The sequence below is a fragment of the Typopeltis vanoorti genome, chromosome 20, assembly GCF_054136105.1.
Source record: "Typopeltis vanoorti isolate ZY-2024b chromosome 20, IOZ_Tvanoo_1.0, whole genome shotgun sequence".
NCBI classification, from domain to species: domain Eukaryota; kingdom Metazoa; phylum Arthropoda; class Arachnida; order Uropygi; family Thelyphonidae; genus Typopeltis; species Typopeltis vanoorti.
Genome location: NC_143568.1, coordinates 45,485,902 through 45,503,364, shown reverse-complemented (window position 1 = coordinate 45,503,364; position 17,463 = coordinate 45,485,902). Strand labels below are relative to the sequence as shown.

The following is a 17,463-nucleotide window of genomic DNA, read 5'->3' as shown; positions in this document are numbered from 1 at the left end:
CTTAAGCCTATGATGTCCCATTTAATATGTTTTAGTTCTTGCTGTAAGATGGAAAGGTCTTCCTCTTCTTTAAGTGTTCGACAATTAAATGTTCCTATATAGAGGAAACGAGAATTGCATTGATTACTATTATATTTATGAGTTCTTTTGGCTATTCCAGTATTGCTTATTATTTGGGAAAGCTTCCTCACTGCATCATGCTCTGACCTCCATAAATGGTTTCGATCAGAGTAGTCATATAGTTGAAGAAATTTAGTCGTATCCAGTATTTGTCCATTATGGGCTTTGTGGCCTTTCTTTTTTCTTCTTGGCATTGTAGTGGAGGGGTTGTGGCCTAATCTTCCATGCTGGCCACATAATGTCTTGGGAGATGCATTTTATAACTTCCTGCCAGCTCTTTGCTCAGTATCAACTTCACCATGGCTCATTATGCACAAGGAGACTATCACTCAAAATCTTTACAGCAGTCCTTCAAGAAATATTTAACAATATAAAGTGGACAAACCTTGGTATGAAAATTAATAACAGAAACTTAACACACCTAAGATATGCAGATGATATCATAATTTTTGCAAACACTCCAGAAGTTCTTAATATAATGATAGAAGACCTTTATCATGAAAGCAGAAAAGTTGGCCTAAAAATAAACAGAGAAAAAACTAAAATAATGTTTAATCATTTTGTAACCAAAAAACATAATAATAGAAAACAATTTCTTGGAAAAAGTCTCTTCATATACATATTTAGGCCATCTCATTGATCTAAACTTTGGACTCCAAAAGGAAATAAATAGAAGAGTTCAACTTGCCTGGAGTGCATCATTCAGAAAATTGAAAGGCATTTTTCAAAACAATGATGTCCCACTCTGTTAAAAAAAGAAGACATTTAACCAGTGTATACTTCCAGTCATCACATGTGATTGTGAAACTTGATCTCTAACAAAAGCACTGACAAATAAACTAGCAACAACTCAAAGAAAAATGGAGAGGCTGATGCTAGGCATCACATTAAAAGATAAGAAACCAGAGTCGTATCACTGACATCATTCTTCACCACAAGCAACTAAAATGGAAGCGAGCTGGACATCTATCCAGAAGAGAAGATGAATGATGGACTACCATACTAACAAACTGGATTCCAAAAGAAAGGAAATGAGACCGAGGACATCCTAAAAGAAGGTGGAGTGACGATTTGTCAAATTTTGTTGGGGAAAAATGGGTCCACCATTACGAAGAACAGAGAAAGGTGGAAGGAACTGGAGGAGGCCTTTGTCCAGCAGTGGACAAAAAAATAGCTGAAAAGAATAAGAAATATATAGTATAGTTTGAGGTGTGACAATTTAATTCTGAGAACGGTCGCGTAATGTCACCAGTGTGGTGATTTGGTTGGAGTCACATGAGTAATCATGTTTGTACATCTTTAACTAATATGTGCGTAAATCTCACACCGATAGAGCCATTTGCTAGTTGGTTATTGCAAAAACAATACAGATCTGCATGTAAACTTTGGCATAAAAATGTGTGATTGAAATTTGGAGCAGTGTGTTAACATCAAATTTTGTGTGAAAATCGGCAAAACTGCTATTGAAACGTTGAAGCTGTTGAAAATGACATATGGTGTGGATGCTCTGAAAAAGTCAAGTGTCTTTGAGAGGCATAAGAGATTCAAAGGTGGGCGAAAAGATGTGAACAACGAACCCAGAAGTGGGCAGCCAAAAACAAAAATGACGGATGCAAATGTGAACAGAGTGCGAGATTTGGTACAATCTGACAGATGATTAAGTGTGCGATTAATGGCTGATGAATTGTAAATGAATCAAGAAATAGTCAAGGTAATTTTAACTGAAGAATTGGGTATGCAAAAGATTTCTGCAAAGTTTGTGCCTTGGATCTTGAGGGACGAACAGAAGCAGCAGCAGGTTCAAGTTGCGACTGATTTTTCTGCAAATAAGCACATGTTTCCGAGAGTAATTGCGGGTGACAAAACCTGGCGCTTCCAGTATGATCCAGAAACAAAATGTCAGAGCATGCAGTGGAAAACCCAGAGTTCGCCACGTCCGAAAAAAGCATGCATGTCACGTTTGCAGTTCAAAACCATGCTGATGTGTGTCTTTGATCACAAGGGGATAGTCCACTACAAGTTCATTGAACAGGGACAAACGGTCAACCAACAATGCTATTTAGAGGTTCTGAAAAGATTATGAGATTCCGTTTAGAGAGAAAAGACCTGAATTGTGGATCAGAGAAAAGACCTGACAAGTGGATCATCCATCATGACAATGCGCCAAGCCATAGTGCACTCATTGTGAGAGAGTTTCTGGCCAAAATATCGATTACCAAATTAGGTCATCCTGCTTATTCACCCTACTTTGCTCCCTGTGATTTCTGGCTGTTTCCAAAATTGAACACTGCGCTAAAAGGACGAAGATTTTCTGATATCGCTGATATCCAGCATAATGTGATAAAGGAACTCGGAGCATTTTGGAAAAAGTATTATCAAACTTGGGCGCATTCATTATAGAGGAGTTGAAACAAAAATTCCAAATAATCTATACACTGCCGAATAGGCTAATTTTTGTTAGGTTACCGTATGAATTTGTCGCTTAATGTGTTTCAAAAAAAAATTTTTTTTGAAAAAATAAAAAAGAACAACAAGGAACAGCAAATTTGAGAAAAATTTAACAAAGGGCTCACGCGAGCCCCTTATAGCTCACCACTGCGTATACCCAAGTTTCGTCCCCAGTAATGATCCTCGACATGAAGGATGGGTCATCCACGGCACGCTGACGGAGTTCTTGGCAGACTTCGACGCAGTGTTCCTTCTGCTCCTGGGTCAGCAGTCTGGGGACGAGCTTGGCAGCAACACGGCGCATGTTCAAATCACACATGAGGATTGCCTGGACTGTTCCGTATGACACACTGACAATGGCAGCAATGTTGTGGAGTGTTCTCCGACGATCCTCATGCACAAGTTGCCGAATGGTTTCAACATTTTTGGGGATTGAGCTCGTTGGTCTTCCTGATCTCTCATCGTCTTCGAGTGATGTTCCTCCGCTCTTGAAGCACGTGTGCCACTCAAAACACCTCGAACGACTCATTGCAGCATCGCTGTAAACTTGCTGAATCATGTCAAATGTCTCTGTGGCAGATTTTCCCAGTTTCATGCAGAATTTCACGTTTGCTCGTTGTTCTAACTTGCTGTCCATGATAAAATCGCAGATGTGGTAACGCAGGTGGTCAGAATAGCATCGGTTGCACAGCTCCCGATGTACACAGGATGTCTTTTAGCACACTGACTTATGAAGATAGGTGCTCCCTGTGACTGCAGCCTTGCGCTGCCATCTGTTGTCGTGTTACAAACCTAGTCTCAAAACTTTTTGATACCACCTCGTAGTTCTTCCACCTTGTTCTGTATGCATTATCCTCATGCTTTACACTAACTATCCAATAGGTTTGTTACCAGCAGTAACTTAAGCATTTTTTTTTTTTTTTTTTGGCATTCTTACACTCACTTGCATCACCTCATTTTTATCTATAGACTCACCCCCCCCCCCATAACTCCAGTTTCCCTGATTTTGCGCTTCCAATCTCACTTTATTCAACAACACTTTTTCTAGACTCTGAACATCAAAGTTATTGAAGTACAAACCAACCACCCCGTATAAGTATTTTCCTCTATCAAACTTACTCCACATATCTGCAAACTCCATATCATGCCTTCTGTATAACCTATGCATTAACTCATTTGCAATCATAACCCTCCTTCTCAACTCACCACTGTTATACCATGGCAACAGAATCACTATCTTAACTCTCTCACTCTTCTCTTTTTCTACTTTCAATAACTTTTTTTATGTCTTCCTTCATAAAATACTTGTCTCCTTTCAAGTCCTTTGTTTTCCCTAAAACAATCAACTGGCCTCACTTTGCCCTTTTGCATCCTAATAAGTTCACTAAGACTGTTAATCTTCGTGCACAAGAAGCATAATTTCATCACTTCATGATAAGAGGTGTCAAGCACACTGCTTATCATGGAATCACCATATAAGACCATCTCCTTTCTTTTCCTTAGTCACTTAGTTGAGCATCCTTTTCTTTTCTCTTGTGCCTCTCCTTTCTTTCTCTTCTCAGCTGTATCCCTTGCCACACATTTCTGCATTTGTTCAAACTCATGCTAAGCCCTGTGAAGGACTCCATGTAAGTGAACTCTCTCTTTACATTACATCCAACACTTTATTCTTTGCATCTTTCATGCTCTTTTTGATCCTCACTTTACTTTCTCTCTCTCTCTCAATCATATCTTCTGCTACTCCTTGTACACATTTTCACACATATTCTCTGTTACATCTACAGCTTCAATCTCTTGACCTACACTTCTGAATTATAATTAATTTAATGTTATTTTTCTGAATTATAATTAAAATAATAAGTTTTTGAATTTCAGTATTAAACAAATGGAAATTAATAACCATGACTCAAAGTGCAAGTTAAAAATAAATTTGAATAGAATGAAATAGGACATGATAAAAAAACATGGAGTAAAATGAGTGCATTATTGCATATCAACCATTGATATTAAAGTCTGACGAGTCTCAGCCATTATGTCAGCATAATACTTTATTATGGAAAGACCTTTGTTAATATGGATAAGGGAAAAGCAGATAAAAGGATGACATGGTGCACAGATGTTTATTTGTAAATGTGCAATGATGATCTCCAGCTTAAAGCTTCATCAACCAGTGAGTAGCAGTGCTGTGCACTTGAAAGCCAGCAGCAAATATCAAGTGTTGTAAGGAATGGAGATGCATATCTGCTGATAACAGATGAGGCCTTCAAAATTGAAATCCAAGAGCTTGTGGTTCAAGTGGGGGATATCTTCCCTAGCATGATTTTAATGTATTTTTCAATGTATTGTTTTTATTTACATATTAAATAATCCTTAATAACAACTCATTTTTTATGTAAAAATGAAGTATAACATGTAAGAAATATCTGTTTCATGTGTTGCTTGTCGAAGGTTTAGAATGAAATATATGAAATCAACATACTGATTTCTGGTCTGGTTGGCCAAGTGGTTAACAGCTGCTCTCCAACCAACAGGTTCAAATCCTGATATGTTTCTGATTGTCTTTAAGTGGGATATAAATTTCATCATCCTATGCGAGACTACTGTCCCCCTCATTGGAGGCCTGAAGAAGTGAATGCAAAAGTTCCACGTTTGGTCTCTAGAACGAGGATTCTAGACTACGTAAAAGTAAATGAAAAATACAAATAAAATAAAATAAAATAAATTCCCTTGCCAGCCAACTTTAACTAAATGTAATATAGGTTTACACAGCCTATCATAGGTGGGAGATCCACCACACACACACGCAGAATATATATATATATATATATATATATATATATTGGTTTCAACATATATTCTCAATATACAATCAGTTTTTGTGGAATTGCCATTGAATGTTGGGGATCCCACTGTAATTCCAAAATACACATACTAATAAAAGGAAAATATATTATTATTATGTGATGAATCCAAGGTCCTGTTGCAAGAGGGAATTACATATTACACAACCTCCATCTACACTTTGATCTTCCATATCACTGTCCACAATCTATGCAATATGTCATTATCTTCCATTTACACACTACACAATTTACTGCTCACTAATAGTTTTTGTCTGTTAACTGTGTTCTTTGGCACCAATTTGCCCCTGTGTGGGATGTAAAACCTGAGTTTACAGGAGAAAAACCTTGCTGCTTCCCATATGAGATTGGCTAACTCACCCTCAACTGAAAAAGACTACATGATGAGAATTGAGCTCAGGTCTTTGCCAATCGAAGGATGCATATCCCATGCTCTTCTAATGGCTATAGAAGTGCTATAAATATAGATGCCTTAGGAATTTCCTTTGAGTCACAAACATCATTTGGAAGTACAAACTTTGTACTTCCAAATTATGAACTATATTATTCAAGCATGCCTTGGAAATTCCTTGAAAAATTCTTATACTATGCAGCAAGAGGCTTATTCTGTCTTTTGCACTCAACTATACTTTAAAAGTTAACTATCTATTCTATTTCTTGTTTGGGAGATGTCTACAGAACGTTACCTGTCTACATATTCTACACCAAAATTTAAGCCTCTCCCACCTGCAAAAGATGCCCCAGAATATCACGAATTTCATTTGCTACCTCACTCTGCAAGCAAGAGACCAATTAGTGATTTCACTACATCAAAATATTGCTGATAATTACTATAAATTTTCCTCTGAGTAGATTAAATGCTGGATATGCTTACCTTGAAAATGACAGGTAAGTATTTGCATAAACAGATGAAGATTCTTGTAATGTTCATGAACAACTTAAATCTATTCAATTTTTTTTTTTTTTGCTTAAATGACTCTCTGAAACAACCTGACCTATGTTCTCATTATCTGTGTTAGCAGTATTTCCATATAACATTTTCAAAACATGCTATTTACATCATAGTTATTTTATAAATCTTTGCTTATAAAAAATATTAGTAATTGGTATTACCTAAGTATATCCACATTTTCTGCTAATTTGGTCAGTTTTAATCTAACTTGTTGAGCATCAGACAGACTATATGTTGTTTCTCCTGTACTGAAAAGGAAATTGTTTAAATTTATTAAAACAGTTCACACCTAAACATTGATGTGGAATATAAGTCACACATGCACTGCAATAGGTATAATTTTATAGTAGGAAAATGTGTTTATTAATTTAGAAATGTTTAATAATATAAATTTGTTCTATTTAGATAACAAAAGCTGGATAATAATTATTTGTCACTTTTTTTTTTTTGGCTTATTATTATTTGCTACTTCTAGAGGCCTACTGAACTCATTGCAGGATACCAATTCACTTACTCCATGCCATTCATTAAATGTATTTGTTAATTATATGGTTGATAAGACAATTTCTTACTCTCCAGAAGAAAATCTCCCATCACTTCTATATGAGACTTGGCTAACTTATTATCAGTTAAAAATTTTATATATATATATATATATATTATTAAGGTACAGGCACCTCCATGGAGTGCAAAAACTCATCATGTGAGACCCAAACTATCCACACAATCTATCATACCTCTCCTTGAACTCATTAACAGACAAAGCACTAACAAATGACTCTGGCAACCCATTCCATTCATTCACAATTCTCCAAGGGAAAAATCTAGTCCTTACATCACTACTAATCACACTTTTACTCAACTTCCAGTAATGACCTCTTATTCTGTCTCCTCTAGCCAAGTGCCAAAACATTTTCCTTGCATCAATCCTATAAAGTCCTTAAGTAACTTAAATGTTTCTATCATCTCCCCTATTTTTGCTTATCAACCAACTTTTGCAGTCCACATGCCCTCAATCCATCTTCATAGGAAACATTCCACAGACCACTCACTATCTTAGTTGCTCACCTGTGAATCCTCTCAATCACTTCCCCATCCCCAAGAAACCCAGAAGACCAGACCCCGATGCACAGTAATCCATATTTTAACATATCAAGGCTTTATAAAGAATAACTTCTCTATCTCTACTTATTAGTGTGTTCTTCAATAGCCAAGTACCCTTATGAGCTACCTTAGCAATTAGGCCTCTAAATTTCAACACTCTCTACTACTCCTAAATCCCTAGCTTCATTTCGTAGAGTACAGTTTCATCAAATGTGGTACACAGCTTGTAATCTATTTGTCCCAAAATGCATAACTTTACATTTCTCCGCATCAAACACACCCATTATCTTTTGTCCATACTGACAGCCTATTTAAATCATCCTGGAAGCTCTCCCCATTATGCTGATTCACAAGTTACTCCACCAATTTTGTATCATTAGCAAACAACTGAATATTTCCTATATCATTTATGTACAAAATAAACAGTGGTCCTAACAATGAACCTTGTGGTACCACTAGTCACCTGTTTTTTGCCTGGTTCTGCTCCTCCATATACCACTTTTTGATATCTGTCCAGTAACAACCCCCTTATCCAGATAACCAATGTCATATCCATCCCCATTTGTTCTAATTTCCATAACAGAGTTCCATGTGGTATTTGTCAAATACCTTTGCAAAATTCAGCAGAATCATCATGCAATAATTTCCTTTATCCAACTCAGCTGTCACTCTATTATTAAAAGTTAGTGAATTACTAAGGCATGACTGACCTTTCACAAATTCATGTTGTCCCTCATAGAGTATCATATTTTTATCCAGCCATTCTTGCATTCTCTTTTTGACAAACTTTTCCAGTACTTTTACCACCAAGTTCTAAATACTGATTGGTCTATAATTTGCTACTGAAGTCTTAGAATCTCCCTTATGCAAGGAAATTATTTTGCCCTCTTTCTACTCCCTTGGAACTCTACCAGAGCTGAGACTTAAATTAAAAACCCTAGTCAGAGGCATTGTCGGTTTCCTTGTACATTCCTGCAAAAAGCGGGCTGATATCCCATCTAATCCCACAGCTTTATTTACATTAAGATTCTGCAATACTGACAGAAAGATTGATAACACAACTGGAAGCATACCTTGCAGACGAGCAAGCAGGATTTAGGAAAGATAGAAGTACAATTCAACAGATTTTGACAATGCAGTTAATAGCAGAGAAAGCTAGGAGAAAAAACAAAAACATATATATTTGCTTTGTTGATTTTCAGAAGGTATTTGACAGTATCGACCAGAAAGTGGCGTTAGCAGTGCTAGAATCATATGGAATTGATAGAAAACTAATAGCTATATTAAAAGATATGTATAAGAATGCAGTTGCAGCAGTTAGAATAGGTAATGATTTGAGGAAATGGTTTAGAACAAGTGGAGGGACTAGACAGGGAAACCCAATATCACCAAGCATTTTCATCACACATTTAGAAAGAGCAATGGATAAAATGCAGGAAGATGCAAAAGGAATATCAGTACATGGGATGAGAATTAACAATCTGAGATTTGCAGATGACAAAAGAGAACTACAAAAAACATCGAAACTGTTAAATGAGTAAGGAAAGAGATTTGGGCTTGTTATGAACAAAAGATACAAGTGGATGGAATTGATATAGAAAATGTAGAACAATTCACATATTTGGGAAGTAAAATGACATGATTTGGACCATAAAAAAGCAATAAAGATCAGGATTGCAAAGGGAAGAATAAATCTGAAGGCCATGGATAACATCTGGAAAAGTAAAGTGATAAGCCTGCAAACAAAACTAAGAGTGCTGGAAACATGCATCTTTAGCAGTGTACTGTATGGATCTGAAACGTGGGTGATAAATAAGGAATCAAGAAAAAGAATTTTGGCATTTGAAAGAACTTGTTACAGAAAGAGTCTGAAAATATGATGGGTACAGAAAATTACAAATGAAGGGCTCTATCGGAAGATACAACCAAAGAAGAATTTAATGCAGAAGATCATAAAATGGAAGCTGCAATTATTTGGACACATCAGCAGAATGAGTGAGGACTGGAAGATAAAGACATTCATGCCGGCCTGGTTGGCTGAGTGGATAGTGTATCTGCTCTCCAGCCAAAGGGCTGCGGGTTCGAATCCTGCCATGGGCATGGATGTTTGTAATTGTCTGTGGAAATACCAGTAGTGGTAAGCAGTAGATGGCGTTGGTGTAGTTGTGGTCAGTTGTGAATGAATGGTGGAGACGGAGTTGTAGATCTGGTGCCCTCCCTCGATGAGTCTTTGGACTCCCTGGAGGTATCAAATAATAATAATGTTTGGCATTATGGATGGTGTAAACAGAAGAGGTAGACCATACAGAGAACGGATAGACGACATAAAGGACTGATGTGAAATGGATTCACAGAAACTGCGACGCTGTGCACTGGACAAAGAAAGGTGGAAGAAGATAGTGAAGAAGGCATCAGACATCAACGGGCAGTAAGCCCATGGTTCATGATGAATATCCTAAGAACCTCTAATTCATTATGATAGAGACTTATGTTGGAACCTCTGTTCCAACATAAGTCTCTATCACACATGTCATAGCATTAACATCATGATATACTCTTGAGAAGTGGTCACTCAGTAACTCAACTATTTTACCTGCTTCTGTCATCTCATGACCATCAGCACTCATTAGGATTATTTTTCCACAGCCATTCTTTCTCTTACTTGCCAGATAATGAAAGAACTCTTTGGGATTTTCTTTGGCCTGCTCGACTAGTTTTGATTTCACCTTTCTTGCCTGACCATTGTACTGTTTGTGAGTTTGCTGGTTACCTTTCTCCTTATATATCCTCCACAGCATTTTTTTTCTGCAGCTCATGCTTAATGATATTACTCATCCATCTAACTTCTACCTGATTAATACTCCTTACCTTAGGTATACAATTTGATATTGTTCCTCTAGATTTACGTAAAGGACCCCTTGGAAAAATTAAAATATTTCACGGCCCCATTGAAAAAAAAAAAAAAATTGTAATACAGACATATATTATTATAATATTTATTGTATTTATATTCAATACAAAACATACACAGCAAATATTGCAAAAATGAAATGCAAATATTACATTTTTAGCATCTTATATACACATTTGACATGGCACACTTAGTCTTAAAACATTTTAAATTTGTTTTCATTGGCCACGGCCCACAGTTTGGGAAGCACTGCTCTAGATGACCCTTCAGCCTCTGTAGCTCAGTCAGTATAAACGAAGCCCTTTGGTCGGAAAGGCCTGGGTTCGATTCCCATCAGTGACGTGAGGAACCTTTATCCGGTCTCTTTCGACTAAAGATGAGTTAGCCTGTCTCATACGAAGGTAGGAGTTTGTTTTTCATCCCTCAGAACAGGCAAACAGGCCCCATGAACACACATGGATTACAGTCATGAATACGTCCCAGCCATATGCCAGTCCCGAGCCCGGATAAAATTGGGGGTTGGGGAAAGCAATGGTGAACTAACATGTAAAAATCTCAACAGGAATACTTTGTGGGCAATGCCTACAAAGTCACCTATGGTTGGAAATGACTGAAAGGGAAAACCAGGAGATGACCCTTAACTATATCCTAGGCACTACTAACATCCTTCCCTTGTAAGATTTTATGCTATGGCACAGCTCTGAGCTTCCTAAGTTTGTCCTAATCACCTGTCTTATAGTTCCACATATCTCATCTTGACAGAATATTTCTCATTTTTTACAATCTCCCAAGTCAAGGCCACATGGTCACTTTCCCCAATTGGAAGCAATGTGATAGATACAACGTACAGATAGCTGTTCTGATCCTATAACCAGTCCAATAAACAGAATACTACAGAAATACAACCTTAAAGCCACCTTTAAACCTCCTGCAAAAAGAACTTACTCAACTCATCCAAGATCCATTCCTCTGCTGGCCCAACCTGGAGTATACAGAGAATTTTTTTATTCAAGCCAGTAGAATAACAGTTGATCAAATCATTGTATTCATTACACCTGTAATTTGCCCTATATAGGAGAAACAGGATGCACAATTCCTATCGGAAAAAAGGAACATAAACAGCACATTAAATTTAATAACTATGGTAAAGCTGGGCTTGTCTGCCACTGAGTATTTTACACACTCAATTTTTTTTTTTCTTGAATAATATTTTGCATATTTGGCTACCTTTGAAAGTTGCTTGACTTTGATTTTTTTTTTTTTTTTTTTTTTTTTTTTTTTAACTTTCTTAAAAACTTTTCAGTAAGGGTTCATGTCCTGAATACTTTACATAGAATTGACTGGAAAAGCATCTGGTGTTTACATCGCACCAAAACGTGATATGAACGTAAATTTAAGGAGGCCTGTGACATTCTCATCAACCACCCTAATCTTAACAATAATAATGGTCTAAAAATCCCAAGTATATGGAAGACACATATTCTACCTGCATAACCTTTCTAAGAGTTAATTATAAATAGGACTATAGGTAATCCAGGATCTTAAATCTAATATAACAATTCTCATGTTAAATTAGGACATCACTTTTGCTGTAATAAAACTATCTATAAGAAAAAAAAATTCTCTGATGTTGTCATAAACAGAATATAGCTTTGATGTAATTATTTTATTTATACTTTATTTTTTCACTAGAGGTCAAGCCAGTAGAATAACCGTTGATCAAATCATTGTCTCTTTAGCATACTATGTGAAATGCAATATAGCTTGTCTCTCTCTCTCTCTGTGTGTGTACTCCAGATGATGACCTTAATAGTTGAAATTACCTTAATAGAAGGTCGAAACATCAGGAATATAATAAATTTAGTTTAATCCTTTATCCAAGTGTGAGCAAACAAAGTTTGTGCCTGAAAGTATCTTCAGGACTGGGGTAAGGTGGTAACAACACCAGGGCACTCCTTGCAAAGGTGGAGCAAGATACCAACACTCCTATCTCATTATCTCCCATAATGCAAAAACACATCTCCTTGCGGATATGTCTAATGTTATGCAAGGAGATGTGTTTTTGCATTATGGGAGATAATGAGATATGAGTGTTGGTATCTTGCTCCACCTTTGCAAGGAGTGCCCTGGTGTTGTACCACCTTACCCCAGTCCTGAAGATACTTTCAGGCACAAACTTTGTTTGCTCACACTTGGATAAAGGATTAAACTAAATTTATTATACTCTAATCAAGTGAAAAATAAACTTGAAACATCAGGAAATTAAAATAATTATTTCTAACATGGCTGTAGCCTCCATAATTTGTCTAAAATGTAAGTTTCAAAGGCAATATACAGATTGAAGATAAAGGTATTCCTGGTAATTTTTGTTTACTACTTTTATTCAGAGCTTAGCTCTCTTACATTTTTCTCTGTATTCTAGAAAGGCATGTACTGACTTAATTGCTAGGAACTTTTGATATCTCCTGTTTTTCAGGAGTGCAACTTTAATTTCTTGCATCCAACATGTCTGGATTTTTTCAATCTTGCAAACAACTTGACCGCATGACTCTCTAGTTGAATCAATGTTTTCTTCAGAGTTTGCACTGAGATTCCAATGTTTGGTTTTTGTTTTCAAACTCTTTTATTTTTTTTGTTGTATAAGATTTGTGTAATTAAGCCTATATTTCACCTCTAAAAGCTGCTCAACTTTAATCTTTTTTTAAAAACTTTTATCCTGTTTATAACTAAGTGATTACCACTTCTTAATTTAAATCTCCTGTATTCTCTTGTATACTGAACCAATATGAAAATACCACTATCAAACATAACATGACCAACTCTCTCTGTACGTGACTTTATGCACTTCTTTATTATGAAACATAATTTAAGTGATGACCAGACTTTGTGAACAGAAATCCAGCAGGATCTTACAATTATTATTAGCTTTGACCTTTTCACCAAATTTTCCCAAAATATTTCTATATACCTGGGATTCATTTCATACCTTGTTGTTTAAATAGGCTGACCATATGTACAGTTTTTTTCATATTTCCTGGCCATCCCATCATTTTAATAAAAATGTCAAGTTTGTCCCGTTTTTGATAAAAATTATAAATATACTTTAATACTGGTCAATCATAAATTATTATTCATAACCTATAATTGTATATTAATATCATGGATGCCAGTAATTTGTATAACTATGGAGTCGCATTGTTCAATACTAAATATTGATATCTGCAGTGATTTATTCAGAGAAAATAAAAAATACACGTTGGCAACACTTGCGCTTCTCAGAAGCGGCATCTGTTCTGCTGTAGCAGTAGTTTTGCCTGTATGCTAACTGGTGGCTTTATTATTCAATGCCAGTGGTTTAAATTTCATATTTTTTAAAGTTTTAAGTCTTATTTTCTAAAGCTTCAAGTCTATCCTTGCAATGTCAGAGGCGAAACTGCAGTTTTAAAAGAATTCAAATTTATTAAACTGGACAAGCTGTGTAGTGATGGAACAAAAGTGATATACCAATATTGTAATGTCCATTTTTCCATTGCTCAGGTAGAAGCAACATCTACGTAGCCAGAAACACAAGGATGCTGAGCTCTGGCTTCAGTTAAAAACATCAGCTCGTTTATGGTTCTTGTTTATTAACATCAGTTATAAATATCAGCTCGTTTATTTATGAAGTTCTTGTGGCTTATCATACTGTGCATGGTCAAAATTTTCGCGCAATTACTACTTGTCGACATTGATAAAGAAAATTTATGAACCAAAATTTTCTTCAGCACATACCAAATCAGAAGCAATAATTACCAACGTTTTATCACCATACATACTGGGCAAAGTAATAGAGGATTTGAATAAAACAAAAAGCATTACAGTCAGTTTAGATGCATCAAACAAAAAAAAGACAAACTTTTTTTGATGTCTTTATTACTTTGCCCAGTATATGTTCTGCAAGTTCTGAAGCACTATTGTCTCAAGAAATCAATTACATCAGGTCCACCTTTCTCTTTAATATCTTAAGCTTTTTGCCAAATTATGGTGTTCAAGACAAAATTATAGACTTTATTTCCTTACCTAGTGAAACATCCAACCTACAGTGTGCTATGTTGAAAGAAGTAAGTGACAAATTTGCCTTAGAAAGTTTTTTTTTTTTTTTATTTATTTATTTTTTATTTATTTTAAACTTGGGTATACTATGTTAAAGATACCAACTTACTTGGGAGGGGGGGAAGGATTATATTAAAACCTAGCTTATAAAATTGCTTGGTATCTTTAAATTTGCCTTAGCTTAGGAAACACTGAGAAGTTCAAGTGGGTGCTATTAAGGAAGACACCTGAATGGAAAGAAATACAGGACAGCCTGAACGAGAAACTCATCACATGTACAGAAACAGAAGACCCTCGTGTATTCGATCAGTGAACTCACATAAAAATCTATAATTGTAAGGCAGTTGGATATATGGAATAAAGAAAAAATTCCTGTATCTGATAGATGGGTACAGATATTTTCTGAAATGAGTGAAAAATGGCTAGACTTTCAAGACTGTGGTAATATTGTAGAGTTTGTTTATTTTTTTTCCCAGTAAGTATAGCACCTGTTGAGAGAATATTTTCTGTTATGAACAATATGTGCTTAAAGGAGAAATCTAGATTAAGTGTTGAGACAATGAGGGCTATGTTAGCTGTAAGACAAAATTGTGTCATGAGTGTGAGAAGTTTTATGATAAGGTGTTGTCAGACCAAAATTTGCTATGTACGATCACTTCATTGGAGAAATAATCATGGTACGGTCATGGTGAAATACAGTCCCCCTCTATGTCTACATAAATTTTTGTATGGGTTCTATCACTGAAGAATAATGGTAATGTTTGTGATAAAACTTTTTTTATCATCTTACTTTTTCATGAATACAGAATAATACATAACGCCCCCATCCCATTTTTGTCTCAAGGATATATGGTCAGCCTATGTTTAAACCTCTAATAAGGACCAGCTTTCCCATTTTCTTTATGCCAGCTGCCTTCTCTATGACTAGAAAATTTCCTCTACTTTTTCTTTAGTAGGACCTTCTATGGGACCACAGGAGTAAATAAGTTTCATTGTTTAATTCTCCATTTTGAAATTTGCTCACACAACTCTACTTGAATTTACCCTAATCAAGAAGTTTATCATCGTTTTCAGGATTGAATACTATTACCACGCCTTGCTTTCCATGATCACTGGTGCCTAAATATAATATCCTGTATTTATTATTTAGTAGGATCACTGATTTTAAGTTTCTTCATCTCAGTAACACCATGTTCAAGTGGGACTTCTCCAGCTCTTCTACCAATTGGACTGCTTTTGACTGATGCTTTTAATTCTGATATGTTTATATTCAATTCTGCTGTTGTTGAGTATGTAACCATTATAACTTTAAATGTAAAAAAAATTGATTGTATAGATTAGATCTGACCTAAAAGTCATATCAAGTTTTTTTGTTTTACAGTGGCTAGTGCAGAAGTTTCCAAACATTTTTTGGTTAATGGTGTTCTTAGCATCTCAGTATTTTTTTCAGGACACCCCTAAACCAAACGAAATACCTAACAGTTTCATTTGTTAGGTAGTTAAGTCCAAACTGCTTAACTCGGTAAACAGTTTGGACCTAACTACTTAATAAATGGAATCCACAGTGCCCATGTGAGTTCAATGTGTGGCACCCTGAAGTGCCACAGCACACAGTTTGGAAATCACTGGACTAGAGAATAATTTATAAATCTTTGTCAGAAGGTCAAATCTCAGATGACTGAAGAAAAGACTTTAGTTTATAAATCTATTCATAGGAAAATAAACCTCAACACAGAAATTACAGAGAAAACTCTCTACAGGATCTGATCCAGCCATGGATGCCCTTAGTAAGGGCTACCAGGCTAGAAAAATTATTGAAGACAAACAGGAAAATGAGAAGAACACAACTTTTTGTTTTTTACTCTCTAACGTTTTAGGTCTTTATTATTATTATTATTATCCAGGCCTCCATAGAGTCAAAAGAATCATCTAGGAGGTCCTTCCTAAGAAACGCAAAGTCTATCAAGACTCATCGAGGGGGAGGTCCCCCCCCCCCTCCCCAAGAAACACAAAGTCTATCATACCACTTCTTAAACTCATTGACCGTTCTCGCTCTCACCACTCCATCAGGCAATTCATTCCATGTTTCAACCACCCTCCATACAAAGAAACTACTACTCACCCTCTTGCTCACAGTTTTCTTTCGTAACTTCCAGGGATGGCCTCTTGTCATCACTCCTTCCCGCTGTTCAACCAAATGAAAGAACTCCCCAATGTCAACCCTGTAACCACCTTTCAACAGTTTAAAAGTCTCAATCATATCACCTCTCCTCCTTCTATCTACCCAACTCTGCAGTCCACATTCCCTCAGCCTGGGAGGAGTTATACTGGAGGAAGTAGGGGAGACAAGAGATCTGGGGTTGATGATTGATAGAAACTTGAAATTTAGGGGACATATTGCAAAGGTGGTGAAGGTAACACAGAAGATTGTTGCAATAATGAGAAGGACACTGACCTGCAGAGATAAAAGGGCTATCAGAGTCTTACACAATGGAATGATAGCCCTTTTATCTCTGCAGGTCAGTGTCCTTCTCATTATTGCAACAATCCTCTGTGTTACCTTCACCACCTTTGCAATATGCCCCCTAAATTTCAAGTTTCTATCAATCATCAACCCCAGATCTCTTGTCTCCCCTACTTCCTCCAGTATAACTCCTCCCATAGAGTATGCAGCGTCCCATCGATGTTTCCCAAACCTCAAGACCTTACATTTTGCTGCATTAAACCGACACCCCCAATCATTTGCCAATCTATCTAGCTTATTCATATCCTCTTGCAGGGCTACCACATCTGCACTATTATTAATAATCTTTCCCAGCTTCGCATCATCTGCAAACAACTGAATATCTCCTTGCAATCCACTGACAATGTCACTGATATAAAGGTTAACCAATATAGGTCCCAGTACTGAGCCCTGTCGGATCTCACTTGTAACCTCTGCCTCCTTGAAACCACCCCACCATACACAACTCTAT

General features: G+C 36.3%; 1 protein-coding gene across 1 annotated transcript in view; it reads right to left on the bottom strand.

The window, feature by feature from the left end:
• Rbsn-5 (Rabenosyn-5) overlaps window positions 1–17,463 on the bottom strand; it is a 201,752-nt gene that overhangs the window by 45,143 nt on the left and 139,146 nt on the right. Inside the window, exon 9 of the mRNA XM_090410078.1 lies at window positions 6,543–6,629. Coding sequence (XP_090266204.1) covers window positions 6,543–6,629 — 87 coding nt within the window. The remainder of the gene's footprint in view (window positions 1–6,542; window positions 6,630–17,463) is intronic.